Below are 15,836 nucleotides of genomic sequence, written 5' to 3' on the forward strand. Positions count from 1 at the left end.
TCTCCATCCTACATTTTTTTTCCCGCCAAAAAGTGGCGAGGGGGACCTCATCCCTTGACGAGGTCTGGCTGTATTACCCAGGCTAGACTTGAACTCCTGGGTTCAAGCGATCCTGCCACCTGTCTTCCAAGTAGCTAGGACTATAGATGCATGCCATCACACCCGGCTCCATCTTAAAAAAAACCACCTCAGCCTGCATTTAGGATCAGAAGACATCACGGATCTAAGATGCCAGCACCCATCTGTCATGATTGTGGGTGACTAGGACATCACTCACCAGTCAGGCTGAGCCAGGGGATGGAGACCCCTCACTATCATTCTGGAGTGAGCCTCAATGAACAGTCATCCTCCTTAGCAACCGATGACGACTAGACAGAAAGACCGCACTTCTCTTTTCTTTCTTTCCTTTTTTTTAATTTTTAAGACAAGGTCTCACTCTTTAGCCCAGGCTGGAGTGCAGTGGTGTGATCATGGCTCACTGTAGCCTCCATCTCCCAGGATCAAGCAATCCTCCCACCTCAGCCTCTCAAGTAGCCGGGACTACAGGTACACATCACTAAACCTGGCTAAATTTTAAATTTTTTCTAGATACAGAGTCTTGCTATCTTACCCAGGCTGGTCTGGAACTCCGGTGCTCAAGCAATCCTCCCCGACCAGCTTCCCAAAGTGCTGGGATTAGAGGCATTAGCCACCACTTCCAGCTTGCACTTCTTAATATACCCACTAGATGTCCCCAGAGAGGCCAAATATAGAACCACTGGGCTCAAAGTAGTAGCATATTACATTTTTATGCAAAAAAAATACTTGTACAGTGCTTTGGCCAAAACCAGACTCTGAATTAAAAGAATCTTCGTTAACTCAGTACAAGGGAAACCACACCACTTTTAACACTGAAAATGTCAACCTCCATATGACTAGTTTTGACTTCACCATCTGTGGATTAATAAAATTTAATTAATAAAATGCAAAGGTATTTAAAATTCTTAGTTACCTTTTTTCCATCCTACATATTTTTAGACAGGGTCTCACTCTGTCACTCAGGTTGGAGTGCAGTGGCACAATCACAACTCACTGGGCTCAGATGAGCCAGCCTCCACCTCCTGGGCTCGGCCACCCAAAGTACTGGAATTACAGGTGTGAGCCACAGCGCCCAGCCCACTCTGTATTTCGAAGTCACGCTATCATCTGTGTACATTTGAAACATAACAGCACATACATCTGATGCACATTTATTCAAGCAACATAGGCCAGACGACTGTTCTGCTTCTAGGGCCCCAAGGGTGGAGGTGCCTGAGTAGAAAGTGCTGGACCAGAACCTCTGCTCAAAGGCTTCTTCCTGCTCTAAAAACAGCACAAAAAAAACTGACTTACCCAACACTGTGGCAGTCACAAACAGAACTCAAATGACCTAGTTTACATCTCGTTACTGATTATCGTTCCCTGCCTCAACATATACAGAAACTCAACACGGATGTTCAAATATTCACAGTCTACTACTTTTACATTCCTTCCACCAACCACCATGGCACCCAAGCACCTCATTCTCTTATAATTCCAGATTTCAAAGAATCCCAAGGAACCTCATCCTCACCATCTCTGGGAAGAACTCACTCCTACCCCAAGAACTCATTGAGCGCCCGAGATGCACCAGGTCATGGGATAAATACGGTACATCTTTCGGAGCATGGGTTTTCCACTGAGATCTACCTCGTCGGGGGATGACGGGAACGCGGGTGCTCTTTGCAATCGTCATTCCTGTACCCAGCAAGAAGCAACATTTTGTTTTCTCTTGTACAGTGTATCTACAGTCGTACAAGTTGAAGATTTAAAAATTATAACTTTCTTTTACTGTGAGTATGGAAAATTTGACTGTTTTCTGTTTCAATTAAGACATATATTACTTCTTCTGTGGGATCAAAGGGCCTGCTCCTGGGGCAGGTACAGATTAGATGACTTCTCTCAGGACCCCCGGGTGTTGGTGCCGCCCTGACAGGAATAAACCGGAACCTGTAATTTCTTAGCAAGGCTAAAAAGATCTGCAGACCTAACTTTCTTAAAAATCTAGTTTATCAACTTAAATTCCAGTCTATATTTTACCATTGATTGCATTAAATTATTTTAGCTCCCTGAATCCAGTTTTAATTCCTGAAGCAAATTCCACCACATGTTCCATTTCCAAACCCATGGTTACACACAGGACCATTTCCCAGCACTGAGTCCTTCACCATAACGCAAAAGCAAATTAGGCCGGGCGCGGTGGCTCATGCCTCTAATCCCAGCACTTTGGGAGGCCGAGGCAGGCAGATCTCGAGGCCAGCCTGGCCAACATGGTGAAACCCCATCTCTACTAAAAATACAAAAATTAGCTGGGCGTGGTGGCGCACACCTATAATCTCAGCTACTCTGGAGGCTGAGGCAGGAGAATCACTTGAACCCAAGAGGAGGAGGTTGCAGTGAGAAAAATCACACCACTGCACTCCAGCCTGGGCAACAGAATGAGACTCCATCTCAAAAAAACAAAACAAAACATTATTTATGACTTTTAAGGGGCAGAAATTCTACAGGATTGAATGATTTGGCAGGAGAGATTTATGCTTTGTTGCCCAGGCTGGAGTGCAGTGGCTCAATCTTGGCTCACTGCAACCTCTGCCTCCCGGGTTCAAGCAATTCTCTTGCCTCAGCCTCCCAAGTAGCTGGGACTACAGGCACACGCCACCACAGCTGATTTTTTGTATTTTTTTAGTAGAGATGGGGTTTCACCATGTTGCCCAGGCTGGTTGCGAACTCCTGAGCTCAGGCAATCCACCCACCTTGGCCTCCCAAAATTCTGGGGTTACAAACATGAGCCACCACTCCTGGACATATATACTTTTTCTACAGACAGGCTCTCCCTCTGCCACCCAGGCTGTCACTCACTGCAGCCTCAAACTCCTGGGCTAGAGCAATCCTCCTGCCTCACCCTCCTGAGTAGCTGGAACCACAAGAACACGCCACCACATTTGGCTAACTTTTTTCTGTAGAGATGAGTTCTCATATGCTTCCCAGGCTGGTCTCAAACTCCTGGCCTCAAGTGATGCTCCCACCTCAGCCTCCCAAACAAAGCACTGGGGCTGCAGGCATGAGCCACTGTGTCTGGCCTAGATTTCTTACATTTCTCATCTATTATCTTCAAAACACTCCTGCACTGGTACTTGGAGAGTGGCTGTGGGCTACGGATTTTGTAGGCACAGGCTGTCCATTTGCAAGTTTCATTATTACTCAGCCATTGCAATTAAGCCATGTTCTGCTTTTGCAGCACCAATAATAACTAGCTTTTAAACTTTTATCTTTCACAGCCCTTTTGTGAGGGAACATTTTCACGGACCTCTTCTGTTGTGTTGTTAGGAATACAGTAAGAAGGAATGATATTTGGCTTCCTCAATAGAGGAATCTATATTAGGTTCCCCAGAGGAATGGAACCAATAGAATACACAGGTATGTGAGAGGGAATTTATCAGGGGAATCGGCTCCCACAATTATGGAGGCTAAAAAGTCCCAAGACAGGCCAGCTGCAAGCTGGAAACCCTGAGATGCCAGTAGCGTGGATTAGACCAAGCCCAAAGGCCTCAGAATGAGAGAAGCCTTCGGTGTAACTCTCAGTCCAAGGCCAAAGCCCTCCTGACCACGCACTGCTGGTGGAAGCCTGAGATTCCCAAGGCCAGTGAGCCGGGAATTCCGATGTCCAAGGCAGCAGAAGAAAGTCTGTCCCAGATTTCAAAGAGGGATGGATTTGCCTTCTGTATTTGATCTCTCTGCACCCATGGCCAATTGGCTGGTGCCTGCCAACCACGAGGGCAGATCCTCCCCACCTGGTCCACTCAGACTCACGTGCCAATCTCCTGTGGAAACCCACCCACAGACATACACCTAAAATAAAGCTTCACCAGGTTTCCAGGTATTCCTTAATCCAGTCGCGTTGATACCTGAAATTAACTCCACGATTCCCTCTGCTTGTCAAGCCGGCATCCACATGCATCGCCTTAAACCACACTTGGTTTCCCAATGAAGACAGTAACAAAGTAATTTTCTTATTTAGTTGCATCCACCTACCATGATGTAATCATCCTGCATACAACCAAATACACAATCCCTTCCCCAGAATTCAGCTTTCAGGATTTTGACATTTAAGATTTTATTCCTTCAGGATTATACTTTTTGGAATTTAGATTTTTGGGGGTTATGACATTCAGAATAGTGTTGCGAAAGGAAAATTAAATCTCGGGACCCCAGACTCACAATGCCAAAGGGAGAAGTCTGGAAACTGAGTCACACAAAAACTGCCTTCCATTTTGTTCCTAAGTAGATAGCTGCAAAGAAAGACGGCCACGTATTTCCCCAGGTGGCCTCCCTCACAAATCGCTCACAAGGAAATTCCTTGCAGGTCCCAAAATCTTTGCCCTAAAACAGAATTCTGCTGAATTTCATCCTGATTTTCTTTTTTTTCTTGAGACAGAGTCTTGCGATATCACCCAGGCTGGAGTGCAGTGGCACAATCTCAGCTCACTGCAACCTCCACCTCCTGGGTTCAAAAGATTCTCATGCCTCAGCCTCCCAAGTAGCTTGGACTACAGGTGCACACCACCACGCCTGGCTAATTTTTGTATATTTAGTAGAGACAGGGTTTTGCCATGTTGGCCAGGCTGGTCTTGAACTCCTGGCCTCAAGTGATCTGCCTACCTCAACCTCCCAAAGTGCTGGGATTACAGGCGTGAGCCACCATGCCCGGCTGATAACGTAAATTTATAGCTTATCTTAAACGGGTACTGGATGGAACTAGAAATCTTCCCTCCACCCACTCCAAGACAAATGCATGATTGCCTTCTTCTCCTCTATGCTTGCTTTTATCTTATATAAAATGTAGATTTGCTGAAAGCCAGGCAAATGAATAATTGTTCCCCGACCCCTCCTTTCACAGGTAACATGTGGATTCAGTGAGCACTAATCAAAGTCTTGTAAGAATGTAACCACTCACCTCCCAACATACCCTCCCTCCGTTTTTTTTCTTTTTCCCTGCACCCCCTGCCACCCTTTGCCCTTTAAATATTGAAATCCTCAAACCCCTCCTTGGAAAAAGTACAGGCCACAGATCCTACTGTGACTTGTGTCTCTTCTTCCCCAAGTGCATCCTCAACCTTGGAAAAATGAACCTCTAAATGGATTGAGACCTGTCTCAGACACTTTTTGGTTTACAGCAGGGGTCTCCAAGCCCCAGGCCGCAGACCCGTAGCAGTCCACAGCCAGTTAGGAACCATTACTGCCTGAGCTCCGCCTCCTGTCAGATCAGGGGTGGCATTTGATTCTCGTAGGAGCGCAAAGCCTATTGTGAACTGAGCATTTGAGGGATGTAGGTTGCGTGCTCCATATGAAAATCTAATGCCTGATGATCTGAAGTGGAACAGTTTCATCTCAAAACCATCCTTACCCATCCTCCATCCATGGAAAAATTGTCTTCCAAGAAACCGGCCCCTAGTGCCAAAAATGTTGGGGGCTGCTGGTTTATAGTATCTTTCAGGATTGTGGTTTGCACTGGCCCTTTTGCCGTTCTATCGACTTCTTAACAAAACTTTCAAAGCAATTTAATTTTTTAATTATATTTTCAACTCGGAATACAGGTTTGCTGGCTGAAAAATGCAAGTCTGAAATGCAAACCTGAATGTGGTGATAATAAGTAAGAGGCTGAGTGAGCTCGAGAGCCCAGTACCAGTTCCCAAAACCAAGCATATGCTGAGAGGCTTACTATGGAGACGCAGATGATCAGATCCTAGCGTACTCTGACTGAGAAACTGCAAGAAAGCAGGATTCTGAAGCCGTCATGCCAAAATGGACGTTTCCTTGCAGCGCGGTTTCAGACTTAAAGCTTCACCATTAAAGGTAAAGTTCACGTTGGCTGGATGTGATGCCTCACGCCTATAATCCCAGCACTTCGGGAGGCCAAGGCAGGCAGATCACCTGAGGTCAGGAGTTCAAGACCAGCCTGGCCAACATGGTGAAACTCCATCTCTACCAATAATAAAAAATTAGCCGGACATTGTGGCACATGCATTTTGAAATCCCAACTACTTGGGAGGCTGAGGCAGGAGAATCACTGGAATCCAGGAGGCGTAGATCGCAGTGAGCCAAGATCACGCCACTGCACTCCAGCCCAGGCGATAGAGAGAGACTCTATCTCAAAAAAAAAAAAAAAAAAAGTAAAGTTCATGTAAAAGAAGGAAAACTGTTAAAGCCAAGAGCAATAGGTAGACCTAAATCTAGCTGGAGTGGAAAGAAGACAGCCAAACTCAACAGGCTGGGCTGAGAAACAGAAATATTAACAAAAACGGCATTTCTTATTGGACACGTTCTATGAGTCTAGTGCTGTTCTAAGTACTCTTCATCATAACTCATTCAGTCCACATGACCCCACCCTAAGAATCAGGCACTTTCACTTGTTGTTCCCATTTTAAAGATAAGGAAATTGAGGCTCAGAAAGGTTAAGTAACTTATCCAAGGACCCAGAGCTAATAAGTGGCAAAGCTGGGATTCAAACCCAGGCCATTCCATTCCAGGATTCAGGCACTTAACGACTGGAATGGTGCCATGATCTTAGTGTCCTCAAAAGACCCACTTTGGGGCTGGGTGCCATGCCTCATGCCTATAATCCCAGCACTTTGGGAGGCCAAGGCAGGAGGATCACCTGAGGTCAGGAGTTCAAGACCAGCCTGACCAACGTGGTGAAACCCTGTCTCTACTAAAAATACAAAAATTAGCCAGGCACAGTGGCGGGTGCCTATAATCCCAGCTACTCGGGAGGCTGAGGCAGGAGAGTCACTTGAACCCAGGAGGCGGAGGTTACAGTGAGCAGAGATCGCACCACTGCACTTCAGCCTGGGTGACAAGAGTAAGACTCCATCTTAAAAAAAAAAAGACCCACTTTGGAAACTAACATCCACTTTGTTTCATCAAAATTGAGTAAACCTGAAATGTTATGATTTCATCATTTTTACTGATTTACTTATAATTACTATACCTTTATGAATTTCCATTTTCTAAAATGACTACTGATAAAATATTGATAATTCTTATCAAAAGGGCATTTGTTTTTGAAGAAACACATTATTAAATGGGGAAGAAAAAGTATGGCATTGTAGACAGATGGGGTCAAGCCTCTCATGGGCCAGCCCTGGAGAGGGACAGCTCACAGCGAGGATGCCCGCCCTCACCCACTGAGGACAGCTGACCCCAGAGGGTCCACTTCTTGATTTCCTGCATGGAATGGTTAAACGGCAAAGTGCATGTTGAAAACAAAAAATCAGCCAAAAAACCCAATATCTCGTCAAGTTTACAATGACAGGAGAAGACCGAAACTTTGCTCTACTGTTCACAGATGAATATGGGCTTAGCCAAGGAAAGGTGCTGGTCTAAGTCTATGTGCTATGGGTTGACTTCTTATTTTTCAATTAGAGAGAAAAATATGAGATGGTTTGACAAAGGGTGACTCACAAGCATGGCTTAGATGTTTTTTTTCAAGGTTAAATGTTCTCGGTCAACGACTGGGAAAACTACAGGTATTTGACTAAACTTATGCTTCCAACAATGGCTAAGTGCTCTAAGGCAGCAGTCCCAAAGCTTTTTGGCACCAGGGACCAGTTTTGTGGAAGACAATTTCTCCACAAATGAGGGGGAAGTTTGGCCTGGGGCCAAACTCTAGGGAAAGGAGGGGATACTGAGCCCAGGCTCTCAAAAGGCCTGAAGGGGCCAAGGTCTGGAGCAATCAGCAGAAGCAGATGTAACTTTTCCCTATAGAAAACTGTTCTCAAATTCCCAATTGCAGCTCAAAGGACTGATCGAGATTAAGCAAAATGGGCTGGGTGCGGTGGCTCATGTCTGTAATTCCTGCATTTTGGGAGGCTGAGTGGGGAGGATCACCTGAGGTCAGAAGTTCGAGACCACCCTGGCCAACATGCCAAAACTCCATCTCTACTAAAAATACAAAAATTAGCCAGGTGTGGTGGCAGGAGCCTGTAATCCCAGCTACTCGGGATGCTGAGGCAGGAGAATCAGTTGAACTCAAAAGGCAGAGGTTGCAGTGAGCCAAGATTGTGCCCCTGGACTCCAGCCTGGGCAACAGAGCGAGACTCCCTCAAAAAAAAAAAGAAAAAAATTAAGCAAAATCCTACAATCACAGGTCACCAAACACAGAAGAAAGTAGATCACAGTGAACATCACCTGAAACAAAAACCTACATACTTAAATTCTCAAGAGCTGTAGATGCTAAGATTGTCAGATACAGAATATAGAATAGCTGTGCGTGACACTTAAAGAAATAAAAGGCACAGCTGGCCAGGCACGGTGGCTCATGCCTGTAATCCCAGCACTTTGGGAGCCCGAGGCAGGCAGATCCCCTGAGGTCAGTAGTTCAAGACAAGCCTGGCCAACATAGCGAAACCCCATCTCTACTAAAAATACAAAAAATTAGCCAGGTGTGGTGGCAGGAGCCTGTAATCCCACGTACTCGGGAGGCTGAGGCAGAAGAATCACTTGAATCCTGGAGGCAAAGGTTGCAGTTAGCTGAGATCGCACCACTGCACTCCAGCGTGGGTGACAGAGCGAGACTCTGCCTCAAAAAAAAAAAAAAAAAAAAAAAAAACAGAAATAAAAGGCACAGTCACAAGGATCACCAGTGAAAGAGTATTCAGAATGAACAGATACATTTGGGAAAAAAACTGTGCAACTTTTACAAATAAAATATAAAATTGTTAAAATCAAAAACTCCATCATCAGGTTAAACATTAAATCAGACACAGCTAAAGAGAGAATTAATGAATGGAAGACATATACAAATGCTTTTACTACATGTGACTATATCACTACAATTGAAATCAAGTTTGAGAATTAAAGAGTGTTGATCAAAGAGGTCATGAGTTGTCTTAGTTCATTTACACAGAATGAAAAGTGTGGCAGGTGGAACTACAGTGCTGGAGGGAGGGAAGAATGAAGGGGAGCTGGTGTTCCCTATTTTTTTTTGAGGTGGAGTCTCGTCTGTCACCTAGGCTGGAGCCCAGTGGCATGATCTTGGCTTGCTGCAACCTCCACCTCCTGGGTTCAAGAGATTCTTCTGCCTCAGACTCCCGAGTAGCTAGGACTACAGGTGTGCATCACCATGCCCAGCTAATTTTTGTATTTTTAGTAGAGATGGGGTTTCGCCAAGTTGGCCAGGCTAGTCTCAAACTTCTGACCTCAGGTTATTCACCCACCTCAGCCTCCCTATTTATTCTTTTGCACCTTTTAAATGATTTCCTGGTTGCATGTATCACCTATTTATGCAAAGGGATTTTCAAGTCTTTAGAAGATTGAAATAGACACAAACTATATGGCCTCTCAACAAGAAGATACACCTAAAGAAAATTTCAAGAACAGGGCCAGACGCAGTGGCTCACATCTATAATCCCAGAACTTTAGGAGGTCGAGGTTGGTGGATCACAAGGTCAAGAGATCAAGACCATTCTGGCTAACATGGTGAAACCCCATCTCTACTAAAAATACAAAAAATTAGCTGAGTGTGGTGGTGTGTACCTGTAGTCCCAGCTACTCAGGAGGCTGAGGCAGGAGAATTACTTGAACCCAGGAGGCAGAGGTTGCAGTGAGCCAAGATCACGCCACTGCACTTCACCTGGGTGACAGAGCAAGACTCCAACTCAAAAAAAAAGAAAATTTTGGCCAGGCGCGGTGGCTCATGCCTGTAATCCCAGCTTTTTGGGAGGCTGAGGCAGGTGGATCACGAGGTCAAGAGATGGGAGATCATCCTGGCCAACATGGTGAAACCCCATCTCTACCAAAAAAATCAAAAATTAGCTGCGTATGGTGGCGTATGCCTGTAGTCCCAGCTACTTGGGAGGCTGAGGCAGAATTGCTTGAACCTGGGAGGCAGAGGTTGCAGTGAGCCGAGATTGTGCCACTGCACTCCAGCCTGGCGCCTGGCAACAGAGCAAGATTCTGTCTCAAAAAAAAAAAAAAAAAAATTCAAGAACAAAAAAGCCTAACTGTTGGACAATAGAATAACCTGGATGTCTCTATTTAGAAATTTTCCTGACTATAGCAGGTACAGCACTATAGGAAATGGCTGTCATAGCCACACAATTACGTGAAGAAGGGATCTTGAAAAACTAAGGACATAGTGACAAAGACAAAAATGTATTACTGCCAGTCATGGTGGCAAGAGCCTGTAGTCCCAGCTAACCAGGAGGCTAAGGCAGGAAGATTGCTTGAGCCCGGGAGTTTGAGTCCAGACTGGGCAACATAGTGAGACCCCATCTCTTTATTTAAAAAAAATAAAATCAGGCTGGGCGCGGTGGCTCACGTCTGTAATCCCAGCACTTTGGGAGGCCGAGGCGGGTGGATCACGAGGTTAAGAGATCGAGACCATCCTGGTCAATATGGTGAAACCCTGTCTCTACTAAAAATACAAAAAATTAGCTGGGCACGGTGGCGCGTGCCTGTAGTCCCAGCTACTCAAGAGGCTGAGGCAGGAGAATTGCCTGAACCCAGGAGGCGGAGGTTGCGCTGAGCCGAGATCACGCCATTGCGCTCCAGCCTGGGTAACAAGAGCGAAACACCGTCTCAAAAAAAAAAAAAAAACTCTCGGCATTGAACTTGAAATGTCAGCTGACTTCATTTCAGACAAACTTTCAGAAATCAATAGGCAACATCATATTTTGGAGAAGGGGACATTAGCGTGACTTTCAGAAACAACAGTTTTATGCTTGCTCCTGGTCTTTGGGGCTGGGTTTCCAGGTATCCCGGGTCCTGCCACCTCCTTTGCTGCAGGGAGGTGACTTTCCAGAGAAAGTCAGAGAAACACAAAGGGATTCTGACAGAATAGACAGAGGCACGTCTTGATCTGACTTGTCAAGAGATACTGTCGACCAATGCTTCTACTTATCTATGGTTTCTTACCCCAAAAAGCAGGAAAGGAGAAACTGTAGGATAAACAGAACATTCTTCCATTGGTTGAATTCAGTAGCCTATTATTAAAAAGAAAAAAACTAATGATTAGGTTAATTGCATCGCAGTTTAAATTTATTGGTTTTACCAAACTGCATTTTGATACAGGAACCATTTTCCCAAACAGAAAAGATAATACTAAAAATCCTAGGTGATACTAGTTATGTGATGTTGGGCAAATTAATTTTATTCCCTGAACCTCAGATTCACTTTGCAGAATGTAGATTATTTTTAAAAAGAAAGCCTTCCTCAAAAGGTTGATATAAGGACCAAATGAAATTGTTTAGGGCTGTGCAGACGACCAGCACAAAATCCCGATCGCTATTATTGCTGATTTACGGACTTTATACATCTTTGATAATTTAATTTGTGGTCCCAAATTCAAGGTTGGGTTTACTTTTTATTAATAATTTCAGAAGAAAGTTTATTATCTCCCTCTCTTTTTCCTTTTTTCTTTCTTTTTTGAGACCAGGTCTTGCTCTCTCACCCAGGCTGGAGTGCAGTGGTGTGATCATGGCTCACTGCTGCCTCTGTCTCCTAGGGTAAATCAATCCTCACACCTCAGCCTCTTGAGTAGCTAGGACTAAAGGCACAGGTCACCATGTCAAGCTAATTTTTTTTTTTTTTTTTTTTTTTTTTTTTTTAGTAGACAGGGTCTTGCCATGTTGCCCAGGCTGGTCTCAAATTCTTGGGCTCAAGTGATCTGCCTGCCTTGGCATCCCAAAGTACTGCGATTACAGCCATGAGCCACCACACCCAGCCAGAAAGTTAATTCTTTTTTTTTTCTTTCTTTTTTTTTTTTTTGAGACGGAGTTTCGCTCTTGTTACCCAGGCTGGAGTGCAATGGCGCGATCTCGGCTCACCGCAACCTCCGCCTCCTGGGTTCAGGCAATTCTCCTGCCTCAGCCTCCTGAGTAGCTGGGATTACAGGCACGCGCCACGGTGCCCAGCTAATTTTTTTTGTATTTTAGTAGAGACGGGGTTTCACCATGTTGACCAGGATGGTCTTGATCTCTCGACCTCGTGATCCACCCGCCTCGGCCTCCCAAAGTGCTGGGATTACAGGCTTGAGCCACCGCGCCTGGCCCGAAAGTTAATTCTTAATTAATAATGTGGGCAAGAAAAGTTTAAGTTCATAAACCGTTTTCAAGAAGTTCCACATGCTTAGGAAGTATTGTGAACAAATAAACTATTATTTGCTACTTGTAAAGCAATCAAGTAATTGGGGTGGAGGAGATGGTAGACAAAGAAGTATAATACTTCATTTCTGGCCAGGCACAGGGGCTCACACCTGTAATCCCAGCACTTTGGGAGGAGGAGGTGGGTGGATCACCTGAGGTCAGGAGTTTGAGACCAGCCTGGCCAACATGGTGAAAACCCATTTCTACTAAAAATACAAAAATTAGCCAGATGTAGTGGCAGGTGCCTGTAATCCCAGCTACTTGGGAGGCTGAGGCAAGAGAATCGCTTGAACCCAGTAGGTGGAGGTTGCAGTGAGCTGAGGTCATACCACTGCACTCAGCCCAGGGAACAAGAGCGAAATTCCATCTCAGAAAAAAAAGAAAAAAAAAAAGACTAAATTTCTGCTGTCCATGAGTTTAATCCCTAGCTGAGAAAATAAAATTAACCCTCTTGAAATGACAGGTGACAATAAGGAGTATTTTATTCATGGTTGGTCCCCTGCCTGTATCCAAAAATGATCTGAAGGTGTCTGAAACTGTCCATAGGATGTGCTCAATAACATGACTGAATATAAGTTCTACTCACTTTCTATTAAGCAATACTTTGTTAGCCAAGTTTTAGAAACTCTATACATTTAAAATGAATCTTTTAAGTTTATAATTCACATTTTTAAACAAGGTAGAATGCTCTCCTCTAATTAGTACCATCTTGTCACATTTCACTGTCATTGTTTCATTAGTAATGCTTTGCCCACTTATCAAAAAGAAACACATTACAAAAATTAGCTGTGCATGCCGGTATGCACACCTGTGGTCCCAGCTACTGGGGAGGCTGAGGTAGGAGGATCACCGGAGCCAAGGAGATGGAGTGAGCTGTGACGGTACCACTGCACTCCAGCCTGGGCAACAGAGTGAGACCCAGTCTCAAAAAAAAAAAAGAAAAGAAAAAAAGATTCACATTATATGTTCCTAATTGTCCTAATTGTTGAAACTGGCTGATGGGTACATGCGTGGAGTCTGTCATACCACTCTTTCTCCTTCTGTGTATGTTTGACAGTTTCCTCGCATCATAAAAAGCATTTAACTTTTTGTTAAATGCTTACTTGTGGGCCGGGAGCGGTGGCTCATGCCTGTAATCCCAGAACTTTGGGAGGCCGAGGCAGGCAGATCACGAGGTCAGAAGTTCAAGACAAGCCTGGCCAACATAGTGAAACCCTGTCTCTACTAAAAATACAAAAAATTAGCCAGGCATAATGGCAGGTGCCTGTAATCCCAGCTACTCCAGAGGCTCAGGCAGGAGAATTCCTTGAACCTGGGAGGTGGAGATTGCAGTGAGCAGAGATTGCACCAGCCTGGGCAACCGTGCGAGACTCCCTCTCAAAAAAAAAGTTTACTTGTGAATGAAAAATATAATGATTATAAATCTGTCTTACCAGCAAGTCCCAAGATAATCAAAAGAGTAGAAAACATCCAAGAGAATTAAAGCAAAAAAGTTTATGCTTAAGCCAGACAAAAACCAAAACAAAACCACAAAAATCAAGGGAAACACTTAGTGTCTGAAATTAAAATAAAATTGAGAATAAGAGAAATATGTAAGTTTCAAATTTCAAACCATGGGTAGAAAAACATCTATTTTCTCAAAAAACTGGAAATATTTAAGCAAACAGTAAAAATCAATCAATCCATTAATAAGAAATAAATAAAAACTATATATGTATTCCTGATACTACATAATCCATTGAGGGCTATTTGTAATTCTCATAAAAATATTTCGATTTGCCGGGTGCAGTGGCTCACATCTGTAATCCCAGCACTTTGGGAGGCCGAAGAGGGCAGATCACGAGGTCAGGAGATCGAGACCACCCTGGCTAACATGGTGAAACCCGGTCTCTACTAAAAGTACAAAAAATTAGCCAGGTGGAGTGGCGGGCGCCTGTAGTCCCAGCTACTTGGGAGGCTGAGGCAGAAGAATCACTTGAACCCAGGAGGTGGAGGTTGCAGTGAGCTGAGATCACGCCACTGCACTCCAGCCTGGGCAACAGAGCAAGACTCTGTCTCAAAAAAAAAAATTTAGATTCTTCATCAACCCAAATTTTTATACATTTTAGTTTTGTTTCCTTAATAATGATGAGACTGTATTAGTAGCATTTTAAAAATAATGTATCATGACATTTATTTTTAAAAAGAAATAAGGCCTGGTACAGTGGCTCATGCCTATAATCCCAGCACTTTGGGAGGCTGAGGCGGGCAGATCATCAGGAGGTCAGGAGTTCGATACCAGCCTGGTTAACATGGTGAAATTCCATTTCTACTAAAAATACAAAAAATTAGCCAGGCGTCATGGCGCCCACCTGCAATCCCAGTTACCAGGGAGGCTGAGGCAGGAGAATCGCTTGAACCCAGGAGGCAGAGGTTGCAGTGAGCCAAGATCTCGCCATTGCACTCCAACCTGGGCAACAAGAACGAAACTCCGTCTCAATAAATAAATAAATAAATAGAAATAGGCCGGGCGTGGTGGCTCACGCCTGTAATCCAAGCACTTTGGAGGCCAAGGCGGGCGGATCACCTGAGGTCGGGAGTTCAAGACCAGCCTGACCAACATGGTGAAACCCCGTCTTTAAAAACAATAAAATAAAATAAATAAATAGAAATAATTAAAGGTAAATAACAATAAAGCCCTTCTTCCTTTAGATTTACTGGGGCCGTAAAAGTGTATTGAAATATGAGTCTTTTTCACTTTGTACTCAGGGTTGTTTAATCAGGAAAAAAAAGTCCTATTATTTATCCCTATACTAGATGTACTTTGAACCTATTGCAGTGATTCAAATACTAAAGAAAGTTCAGCCACTGAGTATTTTCCAAGGGCCTAATTTGTTAACAAGAGAAGCTGTCATCTCTGACTTTGTTCATCAGAGATAGAACTGAGGCACTGTTAACAGATCTACTGACTGTAAGTCCAAAGTCTTGGATTGAATTCCCCGAGGAGTGAGTCACACACATGTATTTACCACAATCTCTCATCCTCTCCATCTCTCCTAGTCCCAGTTAACCAGGGAAAATGACTCATCAAGTTTCTTTCCATTAACAAGAGAAGTTAACATTTTGCTCTAATTCATTAATTAGCTTTCAGAACAGTCAAACCAAACTTGGTAAACAAAAAGCAATCTTATATTACAGGCTAACACACCTAATGACATAAATTCATTTCTTTTTTCTATTTGGTTTACAATCTAAATTCCTCCATGGTCAAAGTGACCAACGGGAAGAAGTCTGCCCTGATTCAATGAATACAGAGTTATGTTAGTATTGGAAATCTCAGGTTTTTTTTCCTATGGGGTTGATGGCTTTTTTCTTGCAGATTACAGTGAGTGTCTCATATATTTTGGCCTCTCTTGTCATACAATACTTTTAAAAACTAGTCAAACTTTTGGGGCCGGGTGCAGTGGCTCACACCTATAATTCCAGCACTTTGGAATCCTAAAGTGGGCGGATTACCTGAGGTCAGGAGTTAGAGACCAGCCTGGCCAACACGGTGAAACCCCGTCTCTACTAAAAATACAAAAATTAGCTGGGCATGGTGGCACGCACCTGTAATCCCAGCTACTCAGAAGGCTGAGGCAGGAAAATCGCTTGAAC

At 44.1% G+C, this 15,836-nt stretch overlaps 1 protein-coding gene across 7 annotated transcripts in view; it reads right to left on the reverse strand.

Annotated features, from left to right (window-relative positions):
- Window positions 1-15,836, reverse strand: part of SLC35D2 (solute carrier family 35 member D2) — a 78,754-nt gene that overhangs the window by 24,067 nt on the left and 38,851 nt on the right. For 4 of the 7 annotated variants that reach the window (XM_064361541.1, XM_064361536.1, XM_064361539.1 and 1 more), the window contains exon 9: window positions 10,972-11,039. The exons of the other annotated variants lie outside the window; for them this stretch is intronic. In XM_064361541.1, coding sequence (XP_064217611.1) covers window positions 10,972-11,039 — 68 coding nt within the window. The remainder of the gene's footprint in view (window positions 1-10,971; window positions 11,040-15,836) is intronic. 7 annotated transcript variants of the gene reach the window in all.

This window comes from Aotus nancymaae, unplaced genomic scaffold, assembly GCF_030222135.1.
Source record: "Aotus nancymaae isolate 86718 unplaced genomic scaffold, 86718_ANA_hifiasm-v0.15.2.pri h1tg000041l, whole genome shotgun sequence".
NCBI classification, from domain to species: Eukaryota; Metazoa; Chordata; class Mammalia; order Primates; family Aotidae; genus Aotus; species Aotus nancymaae.